At 39.0% G+C, this 18,439-nt stretch overlaps 1 protein-coding gene and 1 long non-coding RNA gene across 2 annotated transcripts in view; one reads left to right on the forward strand and one right to left on the reverse strand.

Moving 5' to 3' along the window:
* The window catches only part of ANK3 (ankyrin 3), a 329,784-nt gene that overhangs the window by 117,260 nt on the left and 194,085 nt on the right, over positions 1–18,439 (reverse strand). Inside the window, exons 20-24 of the mRNA XM_029931727.1 lie at positions 11,315–11,413; positions 11,127–11,225; positions 10,494–10,589; positions 6,477–6,549; positions 6,261–6,323 (exon numbers count right to left, since the gene is read on the reverse strand). Of these exons, the coding sequence (XP_029787587.1) occupies positions 6,261–6,323; positions 6,477–6,549; positions 10,494–10,589; positions 11,127–11,225; positions 11,315–11,413 (430 nt within the window). The remainder of the gene's footprint in view (positions 1–6,260; positions 6,324–6,476; positions 6,550–10,493; positions 10,590–11,126; positions 11,226–11,314; positions 11,414–18,439) is intronic.
* Positions 1–18,439, forward strand: part of LOC115285439 — a 119,166-nt gene that overhangs the window by 12,830 nt on the left and 87,897 nt on the right. The window lies entirely within an intron of this gene.

The following is an 18,439-nucleotide window of genomic DNA, read 5'->3' on the forward strand; positions in this document are numbered from 1 at the left end:
TGAGCCACCCAGGCACCCTGTAATGTTTATTTATTTTTGAGAGAGAGAGAGAGAGGGACAGAGTGCAAGCAGGGGAAGGGCAGAGACAGAGAGAGAGAGAGAGAGAGAGAGAGAGAGAGAGAGAGAGAGAGAGAGAGCTCTGAGCTGTCAGTGCAGAGCCTGACACAGGGCTCAAACTCATGAACTGCAAGATTATGACCTGAGCCAAAGTTGGACGCTCAACCAACTGAGCCATCTAGGTACCCCACACTTTCGAGTATTTTAAGCTGGAGAATGGAATGATATGATCCAATTTATATTTTTAAAAGATCACTGAGGATGCTGTGCAGAGAGCTGAGTCTGTGGGGAAAGATGCGAGGCCATGTTCCGAGGTTCCTGCAGTAGTCCACGGGAGAACAGAGTATGTGGGATTGGATGAGGGTGGTGGCAGTGGGAAGGCAGAGAAGAGGGATGTGAGATGGGTTCTGGAAACCTGATAGGACTTGCCGAGGGATTGGGTATGAGTGCTAAGGAAAGGGAGATTATACAGAACCTCAGGACTGGCTTGTGTGACAGAGCCACTTACTGAGATGGAGAAGGCAGGGAGGAGGCCATGTGTGGAGCAGGTGTCTGGGCCATGAGTTAAGATGTCTATGAGGATCTAGATGGAAATGTCAGGTACGTAGCTGGGTGGGTAGATGGTGTGGATAAAAATCACTGAACAAGTCCAAAACCAAAGATGGGATACCAAAGATACGATGGACTGTGTTTTAGAATAAAGGTCTCTGCCCCACTTCACAGATCTTTTTCTTTCACTGGAAATTATTGTAAATTTGTTAACTATTCTTTGAGATGCAGATATACCTTAGGAGAGTTGTTGTAAAGCTGTTACAATACACAGCCCAGCAGTCTCAGTGGCAAGGTGTTGACTGAAAGGAAGAGGACACAGCAGGCAAACTTTCTATCCTGCCAGTTCTCAGAAGCCTGTAAGACTCCCCTTTCCTTGAGGTTCCGCCCACTGTGGTGTAACCACCTAAACACACATTGAAGATTTCCTGTGTACAAGGCACTGTGCTAGGTTCTGGGGATATAACAGAGAATAATGAGACTTGGTTTCTGCTTCTGGTATTTCAATTTGACTTTATCACTGAAGGAAGCATGCAGTTATATAATGTCTGTTTGAAAGGTCAATTGTAAGCAGAGAAATATCAGGCAAAGACTAGATGTTATGACATTATCACTTATAAAATGATAACATTTCTGTCAGGTAGAGAACAATTTCTGCATGACCACCACCACTCCCTTGGACCACCTGGGGCAGGTTAGTCTCCAAGGCTTCTTTCCAGATCTATAGAGCTAAAAACTTCATTGCCTGACTTGTTTATTAGCATGACCTGGGGATTAGGATAGCAGAATAGTCCTAGGCAATTGTGAGAAGAGGTCCTAAACGGGCATCTTTCTGGTGGTTCCCTTGACATCTGTTTTCATGTCTCCTGAAGTAATTTCTCCTTCTTTTTTGAGTTTCAGATTGTGCCATTCAAACTCTATTTATTCTCTCCTAATTGAGAAGACTCAGATATGTTTACTAAAATTACTTGCTTTGAGTTTTTAAATTCTATTCTAAATTCCATGTATATTTATTTTACTTGCATTTGCATCTATGTCTCCATATTTCTTTTACCAGGATGGTTAGAAGAAAGTAAACTATTTCTACTGTAGTCTCATTCAGGTCATTAAAAAATAATTATTATTACCTTGAGATAATAATATCCAAGAGCATAATCTGTTCCTTTTCCTATTATTTCCCTTCTTAAAACCTTTAGAAGCTTAAAAATAATCCATTCTTGGCTTCTGTATATAAGAAAACAGATTCCATTAGAGTAGCAATGAAAGAGAAGATGTAGAACCAGACTGTCCGATCTGTCATTCTGTTTAGCTCTGCCACTAACCCAGTGGGCAAGCCACTCAACATTCATTTGGCTTTGCTACCTCATCAGTATAGGGAAGAGCATGCTCTACATGATACAGATTCAGTTTACTGGGCACTGAATTTGGCACAGAGGAGACTGAGCATGACTCTCCTCACCCCTCATGTCACTAACATCTGGTGACATTTTATCTCAAACCTCTACCGATCTGACAATTACTTCTACCACATGCATACCCAACCTCTTCCTTTTTTCCTTTTAATTTTCAGTGTCTACATTGGAACCTGGGAGAGTTTTTATAGGATTATCAAAATTGTGAGTAGCTAAGAATTAAATGATTTTTCCAGTCTCACCCAGTTATCTTCCAAACCTATTCAGTAGAGTTACATTCTGCAGAGCTGCCTTTGGTTTACTTTCCATGGTTTAATTCCATTTCTCATCATGTCTCATTTATGGCTCTTTAAATCTGTTACTATAACCCAGCCTGCTAGAACTCTGAAAGCTACAACAACATCTTATACATTATTTAAGAACTTACAAAATACACTTTATAGGAATTTACAATTTAAAGCCAGAACTGAACCAAAACCAACTCTAAAATCTCGTGGGAGGTGTACCCAAAATAGAAGACAGATTGAAACTTAAACTCAATTTTCTTCTTTCTTTTCTCCCTTCCTCTCTCTCTTCTTCCTCTTTCTTCTCTTTCTTCTTCTTCCCTCTCTGTCTCTCATCTTTTCTTTCTTTTAAATTATAAACTGAGTTACAAACCATAAGAATGTAACTGGCACCAGAACCAGCATTAATATAGGGTGTATAATAATTGTACATACATGTGACATATTTTCTGGGAAAGAAGATAGTGGGGCATTAAGATACTTGTGGACCAGTCAGACCCTCTGGGAGCTCTGCCTGGGTGATGTGTGGGTTGGAGAAGGCTGCTTTATCACCTTTTATTCCTATTGCTCTTCTTTGCTGATACTTCAGCCTTTATTCTATTCTGTAATTTGACTCAATTGTTCCTCTACATCATTAAATGATAACATTGTGTAGATTGGTTTTCTTGATGTTTCAGTGTGTGAAATTAATGCAAAAAAATTACCTATACTAATTTCTCCTAATGGACAAAAGAGAGAGGAGAACGAGAAGGAGAAAGCAAAGAAAAAAGGAGAAGGGTTAGAAAAACTACTCTTGACACTATTCTCTTAATATTTACTCAAATTTTATAGTATAGAGTTAAAATTATATTTTTCCATATTGCAAACTCATTCTCCTTAAATTTCTTGAGAAAAACTGGCAGTGTATATCACTTTTCACTTTTATTGCTTCTAAAAGCTGCTGATATCCTCAGTAACACAGGATATCAGTGTGATGATCTCTTACTGATTTTTAGAGAAAGATATTCACAATACCCTTGTGGTGACATGGAAATAAACATATGCCACAGTCTGTAAGGGCTTTCTGAAATGAGCAGCTCAGATTCCAACTCAAGTGTCAAAGCATGGCAAGACTATAAGGCAAATGAGTCAGAAGTAAAAACTATCATTAAAGTTGTAGGGGTCCTTTTAGAACTAAAATTTCAAAGTGACTTGTTCTGGGATTTGGAGTAATATAGAAATGCTACTTTATCCATCACAGAATATTGTAAATACATGATAAAGGCAGATATGGCTTTTCGGAACTCAGGTAAGCAACATTTAGGAACCTTAGCTGACAGTAATGTTAACAGGAGTCAAATTAAGTGAGTATTATAATCTCAAAAACGTCTTAATTTTTTTTAATGTTCATTCATTTTTGAGAGAGAGAGTGAGAGAGACAGACAGACAAGAGTGTGAGGAGAAGAGAGGCAGAGAGAGAGACACACACAGAATCAAAACAGGCTCCAGGCTCTGAGCTGTCAGTACAGAGCTCCACACGAGGCTTGAACTCACAAACCATGAGATTGTGACCTGAGCTGAAGTCTGATGCTCAACTAACTGAGCCAGCCAGGTGCGCCAACCTCAAAAGCATCTTAATCTTCAATAATATATTTTTAATATTATCCATGGACAAAGCAATGTCCCAGCATTACTCTGCTTTGATCAGAATATACCTGGAATGCTATGTTCCATTCTGGCCACCTCAATTTGAGATGGAAATTGACACACTGAAATGTGCACAGAAAACTAGCCATGACTGTGAGGGAGCAATGGATGGGGCGGTATTAGGGAAAAATAGACCAAGAAGAAATAGAAAATATATTGTTTAAATATCATTAGGACTATCACATGGAAGAGGCAGATTTTAGGTAGTGTTATATATATCAGAGCCTGAATCAATGAGAAGGATACTCAGTAAAATGAAGAATTTTTAAAGTCAGAGTTGTTTTCAATGGAATAGGCAGTCTGGGAATTAGGGAATTTCTGTCATTGAGTCTTCAGGGCAAAAGATTTCCTTCAAGAGGATATTACAGAGGTGATCCCAACATCGAAGCTTATTGTTCAGATCAAGTGACCTTTTAGGAACCCCTTTCAACATTAAATTCTACAATATTATGAAGTCAAAATCCATTTGATTCTCACAACCCATGGACACACCCATAAAGCAAGAGCCAAAAAGTTTAAAGAACGATGAAAAAAATGAGATTTAAAAGTTGTATATTAATTTCAAAATCCCACGCTGAGATAAATCTATAAGAAATAACTGTTATTTCTAGTTAAATGGCTAGATGAATTCTCTTCAAATAAAAAGACGTGAAATTTCTCCTTTTTGGAAATTATTTGGTTATTCACATACATAAAGCTGTTCTTTTGTTCATTCAAACTTGGCCTCTCATCAATACAGATTTTGGGATATTTTGTCAAAGCTAGGAAACTTTTAGGTCTGTGACTGTCATTATATTTCATAAAAATCTCATTTGAAAGTGTACTTTTGACATGTTTTATGTGTGTACGGATCCATGTGAGAACATCACTTTCCTTTTATCTTTTGCACATAAGAAATTACTCCTAAAATATTACATAAGAAGGCACTGAAATACAATATGACAGCAAGGCATAATATTCTTAAAGTCCTAAAGATGATATAAATATCCAATTGGCGATAGGACAGAGGTACACATATAGCTGATGATTTAGACAAAAGGAAAGAAAAATGAGTAAAAGCCTTTAACATTTATCAACACGACATTTACAAACAATGAGACGGGTCCTTCCAGGTCCTAAATGACCACCAGGCATTAGCTCTTCTAGGCACACAAAGTGCAACTCAAAGTTGAAATCAATAATGATAATAGGGAGAATTACCTAAATGCAGAGAAAGTCTAACAGCATTGAGTCGGCTCTATGAGAAAAATCCATGAGAGATGGTAAATACAGGGAGCAAGAAGACAGATATAGTTTGGGAGAGTCAATTGGTATAAGAAAAAACCATAAATATATGTAAATTCTACTATAAGTACACATTCCATTATTCCAGTAAAATTCTTGAATTTGCCATCTTTATAATATTTATGCCCTATAAAAATGCTACTTTTCCAATGTAACTTTTAAAGCTTTTATTAATTAACATAGTTATATGTCACAAGCTGGTCAAATGTATTGATTTTTAAAATTTTTTTAAAGTTTTATTTATTTTTTGAGAGAGAGAGAGAGAGTAAGCAGCAGAGGATCAGAGAGAGAGGAAGACACAGAATCCGAAGACAGGCTCGAACCCACAAACCTTGAGATCCTGATCAGAGCTGAAGTTGGATGCCCAACTGACTGAGCCACCCAGGAGCCCCAAATGTATTGATTTTTAAACAAGGCAGAAAACAAGTAGTTTCTTTTAAGCAAATAAAGTATGACTACCAGCATTTATATATTGATCTCTTTCATGAAATCAATATTGAAAATTTATATTTTGGAAGCAGTTTTGTTCAGGTTGAGTTTTCTTTATTAGTTTAAGTTAGAAACTGCTTTTACTATGAAGCTTAGAGTAAACCTTAAAATGGGCATTTAATTCCTTACCTATACGATACCTTCTCTCACTTACTTTAAAAAAATATTTTAGGTTTAAACATTAATCAGATTTTTCCCTTCGAGATTTTCAAATGTAAACCATATAAATCAAGTTTCTGCTCAATAGAAACAAAAAGAAAGAAAGCAATTCACCTAACTAGTGACAACTGTATTTTCAAATTGGAATATGGGTTCAAGGAGAGGGGCTTCAAAGAAACAAAGACACTAATACCAAATGCACAGCTTTTAAATGATATGTGAATTAATAATTGTAAGTTAAGTGAAAAGTTAGTAACTCAATGAAGTGTTACATTTCAAGATAGGAAATGAAAGATAAAGCTGGTAGTTAAATTTCATCACAGTAAAAAGTCACAAATACCTTCTTCAACATCTGAGATATATTCGCCATCACTGAGCATTTCAGGGGCGTTGGCTTTACGAACTGCATGATTTAAGTGAACAATGTAAGTGTGTGAAAAATGCATACTTTTTAAATGACAAAACACACGAACATTTCTAAAACTGTTTTTGCAATAAACGTTCTTCAGGAAACATATAGTCACCCTTAATTATGAATGCAAAGGTGTTTTCATACCTTCATCATCAGACATATCAAGAACTTCATTCATCGTTTCTGGAACATTCATCTTGTGCTTCTCTATAATAGTCTAGAAACAAACAAACAAAAAAGCAGTCACTTTAGTGTAAGTAACATTTTAACAACACTATTCATTTATTTCTAAATTCATCAGTTGATTTATTACAGGACTCATGTGCTGACTACCTTGAAATTCCCACATATATAATGACATCAAAATTGTCCCTTAACATTAAGGTCCTCACCATATACACACAGCTAAGAATAAATACGAGGTGAAAGAATTCTGATGGCAAAGCAAATTGGCTTAAAATATTTAAGTCCATAATAAGGCTGTTTGAAGGAAAAGAAGCGAGATATCGGCTCTTCTTGTCCATTGTTATACTTTTTCATGGTCTGATGAACCTGCCACCTCATTCCACTAAAAGTCTTGGCTGAAGATAAGCCACATGAACAAGCATTGTGTCTTTAGTGCTGTGCCATGCCAGCCATTGATTTTTGTCTTGCCCTTCTATATGTACATTTTAATTCCTAGCCTAAATACAAAACATTAATATTGTGTAAATTATGTAATGTGTGCAACTATGTCTTACTGAAAATATTTTAGAGGTAATGCATTCGCAAGATCCTTTTAACCTCCACGAACTCATGTCAGAGAGGCAAGGCCTTAGTGAGTTTTTCACTTGCTCTTTGATGACTTTTCACCTGTATAGTTATATCCATCCAAAGACACTGACAACAGAACTTGTTAAAAAATATTAGTGACTTAATGTTTTAGTTGTAAAACAAGTCCTCCTTTTATTCTGAGCTAATGGAACAAGGGAAGATACTTAAACAAGGCGACTGAATAAAAGCAAGGTTGTTAAAACTATTGGTACATTTGTCACAATTACTGAACCAATACTCACATATTACTATTAATTAAACCCTATATTTTATTCAAATTTCTTTAGGTTTACCAAATTCCCTTTTCTGTCCTGGGACCCTTCAGGATACCACATTATCTTTAGCTGGCAGGCCCCCTTAGACTCCTATGGCTGTGACAGCTTCTCAGACTTTCCTGGCTTTCAATGACCTTCACAGTTTAGAAGTGAGCTGGTCAGGTATTTTGTAGAATGTCCCTTAATTGGGATTTGTCTCATGTTTTTCTCATGATTGGACTGGGTCACATGTTTTGGGGAGGAAGACCACAGAGGTAAAGTACCACTTTCATCACATTGTGTCTGGCCGAGGCAGTGCTTGCAGTTACTTTGTCCCCTCCCCCATCTCACACTCATTTCTTTGGAGGTAAAACACCATGCCAGGCCCACACTAGAGCAGTAGAGTTACGTTCTACACCTTCTTGCAGGAAAGTATTTTCATACATTGTTTGAAATTTTTTTCCTGTTTTGACATTTCTTCCCTATTTAGTCATTTATTTATATCAGTATGAACTCATGGATATTTATACTCTGCACTACACTTCAAGTCTGTCTGTCTGTCTGTTTCTCTCTGTTGTTCTAGCTCTGGCCATTGGGAACTCTTTCAGTCGATTCCTGTGTCCCTGTGACATAGCCCCATCACTGTGTATGTGTGTGTGTTTATTTACTTACTTGTGGGAGCAGACACTTCCTTACTTTTTGGCACCACAAGACATTCACCTTGTGTATTTCCTTCTCCAGATCTAGATTCAGCCATTTCTCAAAGAAGCCCTGATTCCCTTTACTGTAGAACAATATTAGACACCAGTATCTGAGAGACAGATGTGCTCTGTTCTTTGCTAATGAGGGAAGCTGCGTATTTTAAACAATTCAATTTAAATGCTTAATTCATCTTTCGAACGTCAGCTTTTAGCTACTCAGTTTTCTACTCCACCGTGACTGTAATATCATTAACTAAAGCCATCTTTCTTAGAATTGCCACAGCATTCATTGTGCTCATAGGGAAGATGAATCTTCTCTTTAACTTTTTTGAAAAAACAGACATCTGCTGATGGAGCTGATGACTGCTGGGGCCCCAGCAACTGTCTGTGCCAAGACCCACCGACAGTGGAGGCCGTCCTGGGTTTAGTGAGCTTGAAATCCAGCCTCCACCCCGAGCTGGGTCAGTCCTCTACTGGGCCAGGTGACATGCATCTGCTAAGGCAGAGTGGACAAGGTTGTGTCTCAGCTTGAGATAAAGTCTCAAATACCACAATGCTGGACTAAGTCTTAGGGACAATGATGAACTCTTTCCTAACCTGTGGGAGTACTTCATTTGGCGGAAGCCTCATTCACTTCGTTAGGCAAACTGGACCTTTCCTGTCAGTACAAGTCCTGTCTTCTCTCTCTTGCAGAAATTACCAGTCAATTCAGCTGACGACACTCAGGGCGATTGCCTGACTCCAATACATGTTCTATCTTTCACTACAAACCAGAGTCTTGAAACACTTGTCTTTCAGTAGCTGTCCTGAGGCTATAACTTTACTTTCTCTGTCTTTAACTTTATTTTCTCCTCAAGCTTTTTGTTAAAGATTTTATTTTTAAAACTCTACACCCAACATGGGGCTCGAACCCACAACTGAACATCGAGAGTTGCATGTTCTAGTGACCAAGCCAGCCAGGTGCCCCTTCTCAAGCCTTTTTTGATATTAAAGAAACGTTCTGAACTTTCTCGATGGGTGACAAAGTTATTTATATTTGATAAATAAGATTTATATTTTGAACTGTTACACACGTTTCAATTCTCCAACACTGGAAAGGAAGGTCTATATATTTATTACAGTGACTTCAGATCTTTTACAGCATTGTGACACTTGACCATTGTTTAATACCTTGTCCTTCTCCCTCTTTTTTTTTCACATCCTACAGAGCTAGATGGACTATTTCCAAGATTAAAGTTACTACACATTATTTGTTTAAACTCTTTTCCTCAAGTATCTAATACCAGATTTTAAGATCATGAAATACTCAAGAGGTATAGAAAAGCAGTATGTCGTAATTTATCTCTACACCAACTATATCTTGAAGTTAGAAATGTGCCCTGTTTGATAACCATTGCTCTAGTCCACTGAAGCTACTGCCTTCTCTTTTGCAAATTGCATAACTTCTCTCTTGTGCTCAGCAGGTTTATTTTTTACTTTGTAAAGCCTGTATATAACTCAGCTGCACGTTGCTGCAGAGACCCTCAACCCGTGTTCTTTTACGTGAAGCACCGTGTATACAAACCATTCGTAGATGCTAACTACGCCTTTCTTCATGTCAGAAGGCAGGGGATGAGACAAGGAGGCAGAGCTGATAATTCCCAATGTCCCAGACTCCTAAATTTACATTGTACGAAGCCAATCTCAGGCATGTGTGTTGAGTCATGGAGTCAGGAATAACTCCAATAAGCCTGTGATATGGTGCAATATCTGCTCTTGATTCCAAAGTCACCAAATCCTGATGCAGTTCAAAGGCTCCAGATGGTGTTAATAAGAAATGACTTATCCCAGAGGCTGCAGCTTGTAAAAACGTATCTGACGCAATAAGGCCTCCTGGTAAAGATTTACTTGTAATTTTAATAAAACATCCTATTGTTTTTCCTATGAAAACTCCAATAGCTGACTGGAAGAGTAGTGAGGGTGGTAGTAAAAATCCATTTTGAACCTCTCCCTAATGCTTTATTTTTGCAACAATGTAAAAAATGTTTTCACAATGATGGCAACATACCCATTATCATTTATGAGTCATAACATTGTAAAGAACCAAGTTATCTTCAACTTTCCTACATTGCCAAAGAACAATGTGAAAATATTTCTGCCTTCACTTCATTAAAACTATTTTTACAGCAAAACAAATTATACGTAAATTTAGCTTTACGTGGAACAAAAAACTCCATAGGTCCTAATGCAAATTTTAAAAAGGTATTTTTAGTATTTAGTTTCTCAATATCCAAAACGAGAATGATAGCATTTGGTAACATGGGCTTAGTCTGTGAATAGGGCAGAGTAGGTTCCCGGAAAACACAGCCTGAAAGCTGGCACTGAGGGTACGAGGTCCGGCATCTGCTACTTACAGTCGTGGTCATAGTTTCCTCAGTCACTACTTTCAGGGTGTCGACCACTGAGATGTAGCCAAGCCTGCGGGCGATGGCGAGGGCAGTGTTCCCATTCTGGGCGGAAGGAAAGGAGCACAAGGAATTAACAAGTCATTCCCCGTGTCTCTGTGTCTGTGTGCACCCACATATTTCGCCCATACTAAACAGAAGGCGACTGTCTCATTGGTCCCACCCATTGTCACACAGAGAACACTATTTCATTAGAGATGTACCTCACACAAAACTCACCTAACCTGTTCCCACTCACACAGCAGAGACTTGGCTGCTACACATAGAACCCAAGAGGCTTTTTAATGTTCTAAATCACCAAGAAAACAAACATGTTTTTCATTTTATATATGTATTTCCTACAAGGTGGCAGTGGACTTGTAGTTTTTAAGTGTGAAACACTCATCACATCTCTTTCTCTGGATGGGTCACAAGATAGCTATTGTCCTTTGCCTTGAATTCCACTGAATGTTCTGTTTATACCTATAAATGAAAGTAAAACAGCACCTTTGGTGCCAATGAAAAATGTAGGAAGATTCCAGCATCCAGGTACATCTCCTCCCTCTTCCTTTAGCCTCCCTCTTTGCCTCCCTTCCCCCTTACCACAGTGAGCTCATTGGGGGAAGCGTTGTTCTGAAGCAAGACATTTATTATATGTGTATGTCCCTGCTGAGCTGCTTGATGTAACGGCGTATACCCATTCTGCAGAAGGAAGATGGAAGAAAGGACACTTACTTCCTTGGACACAGAAATCAATGACTTTGGTGGATACAAAGGAGAAAAAAGTTTACCTTTGTTTTGGCATTAACTTTTGCAGAATGCTGGAGCAGGAAATTAACAATCTTGATGTTTCCATAGTGGCAGCCCACATGGAGAGGTGTGTATCCCATCTGTAATTATATTTTTTAGAAAAGAAATCTCATAACTATACTTTTAGTAACAACTATCCTAGATAGAAGCAAAAGTATTATTTAACCTGTCTTTTTGAATAGGCAAAAAGTAAGTTCCCCATATATGTGTATATATATATGTTATATAATATCCTATACACACACACACACACACACACACACACACACACACACACCATGCCCTTGATATTTCTCAGGGCTAGTGTTAGGTATAAAAAAACAGTTCCAGGTCATATGTAAATCATTATGAACTTCCCAAAGGGCTCTCTCTTACATCAACTTTTCAAGATAGAGAGAAAACATGGCACAATTGGCAGCCTGGATGAAGTGATTCAACGGCTTCTTGGGTAGGGGTAGGAAGAGCGTTCGGTGGACAGATGTGGACTAGGATTTATTGAACACTCTATTCTCTAAAAGCATAAAATTGAGGTAGAAAAAAACAAGAAGTGGCTTAATGATAGTGCTAGACAGTGGATGAGTATCAGAGCGCATGACAGAGATGAGGAGCACAGAACCACTAAAGTGGAAGAGGCTGGTTTTCCGGAGGTCTGGGGCACATGAACTTGATCCAGGTATATACGCTGTAGTTAAAGTCTGCTGCCTAACTAGCTAGAGTCCCATAATTTGAAAGCAACTGATTTAGACAAAGCAATAAGTTGTTTCCCAAATTAATATCCTCTGATTGCTGAGGAACATAAGTCCTATCTATTAAAAAATATATCTTTTACATATATATGATTATATATGTATCATATATATGTGTGTCTATAACTATTTTTTAAAATAAGGATAGTCAGATATTCTTCTAGATGGCCACATTGTAACAACCACCATCATGGCATTTTTGAGTGCCCACAATTAATCTGTTTACAAGGACACTGGCAGCACCAGATCACCACAGGGAGAAGCACAGAGTTTTTTTGTTTGTTTGTTTGTTTTTGTTTTTTTTTCCATAATATTTTATTGTCAAATTGTTTTCCATACAACACCCAGTGCTCTTCCCCACAAGTGCCCTCCACCATCACCACCACCTCTTCTCCCCCCTCCCCCTTCCCCTTCAACTCTCAGTTCATTTTCAGCATTCAATAGTCTCTCAAGTTTTGCATCCCTCTCTCTCCCCAACTCTCTCTCCCTCTTCCGCTCCCTCTGGCTCTCCATTAGGTCTCTCTTGTTTTCCTGCTAGACCTATGAGTGCAAACATATGGTTTCTGTCCTTCTCTGCCTGGCTTAAGCGCAGAGTTTTAAAAAACTCATTTCTCAGTATGCACAAGAGGGGCGGGGAAGATGGGGGTCCATGGTTTTAAGGATCTGTATCTCATGTGCGATGCACTATTGCATCTTTATGGTGACTCCATGCTACGTACTGAATTCTGTGTCCCCTCAAATTCATAGGTTGAAACCCCAATCCCCAGCATGATGGTATTTGGAGATGCAGCCTTTGAGAGGTAATTAGGTCACAAGTAATTAGGTGGAACCTGGGGCGCCTGGGTGGCTCAGTCAGTTAAGCACCCGGCTTTGGCTCAGGTCGTGATCTCATGGTTCATGGGTTTGAACCCTGTGTCGGGTTCTGTGCTGACAGCTAGCTCAGAGTCTGGAGCCTGCTTCAGATCTGTATCTCCCTCTCCCTCTTCTCCTCCCCCACTCATGCTGCCTCTCTCTGTCTCTCAAAAATAAGTAAAAAACATAAAAAAAAATATATGGAACCCTCATGAATGGGACTAGTGCCCTTATAGGAAGAGGCAGGAGAGAGCTCGCCTCCTCTCTCTGCCCTCCACCTTGTGAAGGTACAGAAGGTATGAGATAGCCATTTGCAAATCAGCAAGAGGTCCCTTACCAGATGAGGAATGTTTGCACTTCAATCTTGGACTTCCCAACTTTCAGAACTGTGAGAAAAGGAAGTTTGTCCAGTCTACGGTATTCTTGTTATAGCAGCCCAAACTGATGAAGACATACTACAAATAGGAATATTTGAATTTGAAAAGGGCCACCACTGATTGTGGAAGGGGAAGACATCTCATCAGGGACATGCTGCCCCAAAGAGCATACTGTGGTCACATTCTGTTCCACAAACATAGCTGTCAGTGTTACCACACTGCCTGGACTCCTACTGATAAAGCTCACCATAGCCACATGTTTAGGAGTCTGCTGAACCCCAGAGTTGCTCCATGCAAAATGAAGAAGATCCTGCTTTGGTGACCAGAACTGACATGCCTACTTTGGAGTGTCTGTCTGTCTTTCTGTCTTTCTTTCTTTCTTTCTTTCTTTCTTTCTTTCTTTCTTTCTTTCTTTCTTTCTTTTCTTTCTTTCTTTCTTTCTCTCTCTCTCTCTCTCTCTCCTTTCTTTCTTCTCTTTCTTTCTTTTTTACATTTATTTATTTTTAAGAGAGACAGAGACAGAGAGAGGAGAAAGAAAATTCCAAATCATGCTCCATGCTCCCGATGTGGGGCTTGAACTCACAAATTGTCAGATCATGACCTGAACCAAAATCAAGAGCCAGATGCTTAACTGACTGAGCTACCCCAGCATCCCTGCAGGCTTCTTTCTTGATGCTGAAGAACTTGGGATACTGCATTAGGAATGAGAATGCTGCTTAGTGTAGGAGGCATGGACATAATTTTCTCCAATCAGTTCTCAGTACAATTAGCTGAACTGAAGTAACCCTTACTCCCAACTTTAGTGGTGGAGGATTTATCCCAAGTTAAAAACATAGAAAATATTTTTAAAATCTATATGTTAAGGAACTTTTCATGTTTTGAGTCAATGTGCCTAAGCAATGATACAGCAGTTTCCAATGGCTGTTGTACTACATCTATTAATTAGATTTTTTAAAGAAATTGAATTATTTTAAGTATTTTATTTAAGTTTATTTATTTATTTTGAGAGAGAGAGAGAGAAAACATGAGTGGTAGAAAGGGGAGAGAGAGGGAGGGAGTCACATGGGGCTCAATCTCACAAACGGGGAGATCATTACCTGAGCCAAAATCAAGAATTGGATGCTTAACTGACTGAGCCACCCAGATGCCCCGATTTTAAGTATTTTAATGTACAATTTCTACTCACCCTCAGCTCCTCATCTCATTCCTATAAAACCCCAAGTCATTGTGATGGGCTCTTAGGGTCTATCTGATCTGGTCCCTCCCCTACGCCACCTATGCATTAAATCTCTGAGCTAATTCTTCCCAATCTCTTCCTTGTTTGTTAAACTCTAAGACACTAGTCTTCTCAGTGTTCCACAAGCATTTAAGTATTTTTATTAAAAATACATGCGCATAGTCGAGAAGATTTAGTATGGATTTAGAGAAACCAAGTTGGGACTCTTCTGTTCATTGAGAGTCATAAAAGTCCCATATTAAGTGGTACCTTGCATAAATATGCCGAGGGATGTGATTTGAGAAGTTATTTCCAACTAGCAGCAATCAATTCTGGAAAGACCGACTAGTCTGTCTGGAGTAGCTAAGACAGAATCATAGTTCAGCTAACTGAGCAGTCTGCCTCTTTTCCCACTATTGTCTACTTATGCCATCATTACAAGCAGAAGTTCAGCCTTTTCCTTTAGGCAATATTGAGAGGTTTTATCTGTATATGAAGAGCAAACAGGTGCAGATGGAGATTCTGGTGTTTTGGATCCATGATACCATAGCACCGTATCTTATTGAGTTAGGTGCATCCGCTCAAACATGGTTTGGGAGAGAGGGAGTAGAAAATCCACACTTAACTCCCAACCTCCTAAAATCTGTGGTTCTCTATCTACGAGTCCATCCTTGGCCTTCCTTGGACATAGTCTTTCTCAGTGAACACACCCATTCAAAGCTATGACTACTCCTTGATTTTATTTATTTCAGGTGAAATATTTTTTTTCAATTTTTATGTGTTAAGAATTTATGTGAAAGACTATTGTCACATGTTATACTAAATAGTATTGATAATATGGCAGATAAAGATCCATGGAAGACTGTAAGATATTTTCACAAACAGCTTTTTAAAAATACAATTGATCCTAGGGATTTGGTCTTGATTTCCACCACATGGTTTCTCAGTGAGAAACAGTGTGTGAGAGAGAGAGAGAGAGAGAGAGAGAGAGAGAGAGAGAGAGAGAGAGAGAGCGCGAGCAGAGGAGAGGGACTGAGGGAGAAAGAGAGAGAATCCCAAGCAGGCTCTGCATTTAACACAGAGCTTGATGAGAGGCTTGATCCCATGATCCTGGGATCATGCCCTGAGCCGAAATCAAGAGTTGGACACTCAAATGACTGAGCCATCTAGGTGCCCCAATACTTCTTTAAGTATTTCTTAAATTTCTCTCTTGTTTCTCAATTTCCCAAATGCCCCTAAGTAGGGGCCTCCTTTATTCTCCATCTAGACCTCAGCAACAGCCTTCAAATGCCCCTGCTCCAAACTCCTTTGGTCTACTCAGTCTTCGCACTGTCTCCTCAGCTCTTTCTAAACCCGATGTCTCATCTTATCACTCTTCTGTTTAAAACCTTCCATGGCTTCCCAGTGTAAACAGGGCAAAGAGCTGAACTTACTTAGCCTGGCACATTAAGACCCTCTCAAATCTTTGAAAATAATTTTTTTATTATTTAAAATTTTATTTATTTTTTGAGAGAGAGAGAGAGAGAGAGAGAGAGAGAGAGAGAGAGAGAATGAACTGGGGAGGGGCAGAGAGGGAGAGCGGGAGACACAGAATCCAAAGCAGGCTCCATGCTCTGAGCTGTCATCACAGAGCCCAATGCAGGGCTTAAACTCAAAAATGACAAAATCATGACCCGAGGCGAAGTTGGATACTTAAGCAACTGAGCCACCCAGGCTCCCCAAGGCCCTCTGCCATCTTAATTTTCTAGCAACATCTTGAGACATGCCCCAGTTTTTTCTCATGTTTCTGAACCAGTTATAGCTCCTCTTACATTCCCCACCTTTGTGAAATAATTCAGTTAATTCCAATAGTTCTAAAATTATTTACTTATATATGGGGTCAAATTCAGGTGTTGTACTAATTACCTATGTGGCCTTGTACACATAATTACTTGTCTGTACCTCAGTTTCCTCATCTGTAAAATAGGGACAGGTTACAAATTTCGCCTGCCTCCTAAAGTAGTTGTATGCATTAAACCAATTAATAAAGGGTAAAACACTTAATACCTGACACAGAGTAGGCGGGTAATACATTTTATTATATTATTACATATATTACATTATATTATACATTGTTATATTGTTGCCATATTATTTTATTATTATTTTTACTATCTTATATCTTCTTTTCTAGACTATAAAGAGAGGAAGGAATATATCACTCTGCAAGTAGTAAGAGCTCTAAAAAACTGAATGTGAAATGAGCATCAACTTAACTTTTCATTATTTTACACACATTTAAAGAAACAGAATAACTATTAATTCACTAATCAGTACCCCTGAGAATCAGTGTATTTTGGATGGCTGAAATAAAATGTTTCAGGACATTATTCTTTTAAAATATGAAAGGAATAGCTTTATTTCAGCTGAACAACACTGAATATTAAACCCTGTGGCCAGCAGTACAATTTAGTCTGAACTGATTCGATGAAGTCCAAATACAGAGCTGGGGATGTAGAAGGTCAGTAAGCCAGTGGAAAGGCTGCAAAAGCTGTGAACAGGATTTTCAGAGATTTTTCCCACAAGAGAAAAGTGCTTTTGATGTTTTCATGATTACCATTTTTAAATTAAAGCCAGTGAATCAGACGGTACCATACTTTCCACCTGTAGGCTGCTTTGGGACATCATCTTCACCAATAAGAATTGGGAAGTTCATAGAATAAACTTCTTATTCACAAAATTAGAAGGCAATATCCAACAACCTATCTCTCTGCACTTCTGCTCTACTCAGCTATAGGATGATCACAGCCTCAGGGTTTTTTGGTGCTGTGATCTTTGCTGAGAAGAAAAAGAAAGGGAAAAGAATTTGTGAGAGGCAGAAAGGTGCTTTTCAAAGTGCATCACTTGTAAAGGGCAGGAAAGGGAACATGCTTCATAAATATTATGCCAAGTACAAAAATGACCATGCCCTAAGTTGGGCTGGGTTAGGAGGAAACCCTGGGAGAGGCCCAAGACCTTTAGCCTAGGGGCCAGGTGTGCAAGAAGGCTCATCGCTCCGTGCCTGCCTCCCAACCTGCCCTGGAGAATCAACGCCACACTTCCTGACTGAGTTATGGTGTATGCCTGGGATGTGCAGGGACAAAAACATATGGAGAAACTTAGCCCTGTCTGTGCCTCCTGGAATCTGTCATCTGTAAAGAGAGAGGTAGCCAAAAAACCTCTGTGTTTGTGTGTGTAAATAAAACAACACAAGATGAATATATTTACCACATGTAAAATAAAGAGGACAAACTAAATTCAGTCTGATTCTCTTTTTAGAATTAAAAATGCTTTTATTTTTTGAATGGAAAGTAGCAAGAAACCATTCAGGTGCTGCCAGTGCATTTAAGGATTTCTCTGTTAAATACTTAGCTGCCTAGGAAAGCATTCAAGGTTAAGGCCCACGAGATTTTTTAGAACAGAAGGGAAACAGAGTGAAGAGATTGCTGATCAAACCGGCTACCAAGTGAGGCTGTGGAGACCCCCAGGGCACAGAAATTCCAGAAAGGGTAGTGCAGGAGAGTTTGCCCACCTCCCAGGTCCACCTTGGGCTGTCCTGGCCAGGGACAATGATACTTGCTTTACTGCTTTAACACAGAGTTTAAAACATAAACAGGATCTTGCCTGGTCAGATCTCTTTCAGGCAGCTTCTTTTTAATAGAACACCGTATGGGCGGAGCAGCCATAGCCACAGAGAGCCGAACAATGTCCAAAGGGTGTAGCCTACTCAGGGCTGTTTGCTCTGTGCTTGTCTGGCAAATCCAGTCTGATTTCAATGTCTGAATACCACTTTATTTTTTATTTTTATTTTTTATGTTTTTAATTTGAGAGAGAGGGCAAAGGAGAGAGGCAGAGGGAAGGAGGGAGGGGGAGGGAGAGAGGGAGGGGGGGAGGGAG

The sequence above is a fragment of the Suricata suricatta genome, chromosome 2, assembly GCF_006229205.1.
Source record: "Suricata suricatta isolate VVHF042 chromosome 2, meerkat_22Aug2017_6uvM2_HiC, whole genome shotgun sequence".
Classification (NCBI taxonomy): Eukaryota; Metazoa; Chordata; class Mammalia; order Carnivora; family Herpestidae; genus Suricata; species Suricata suricatta.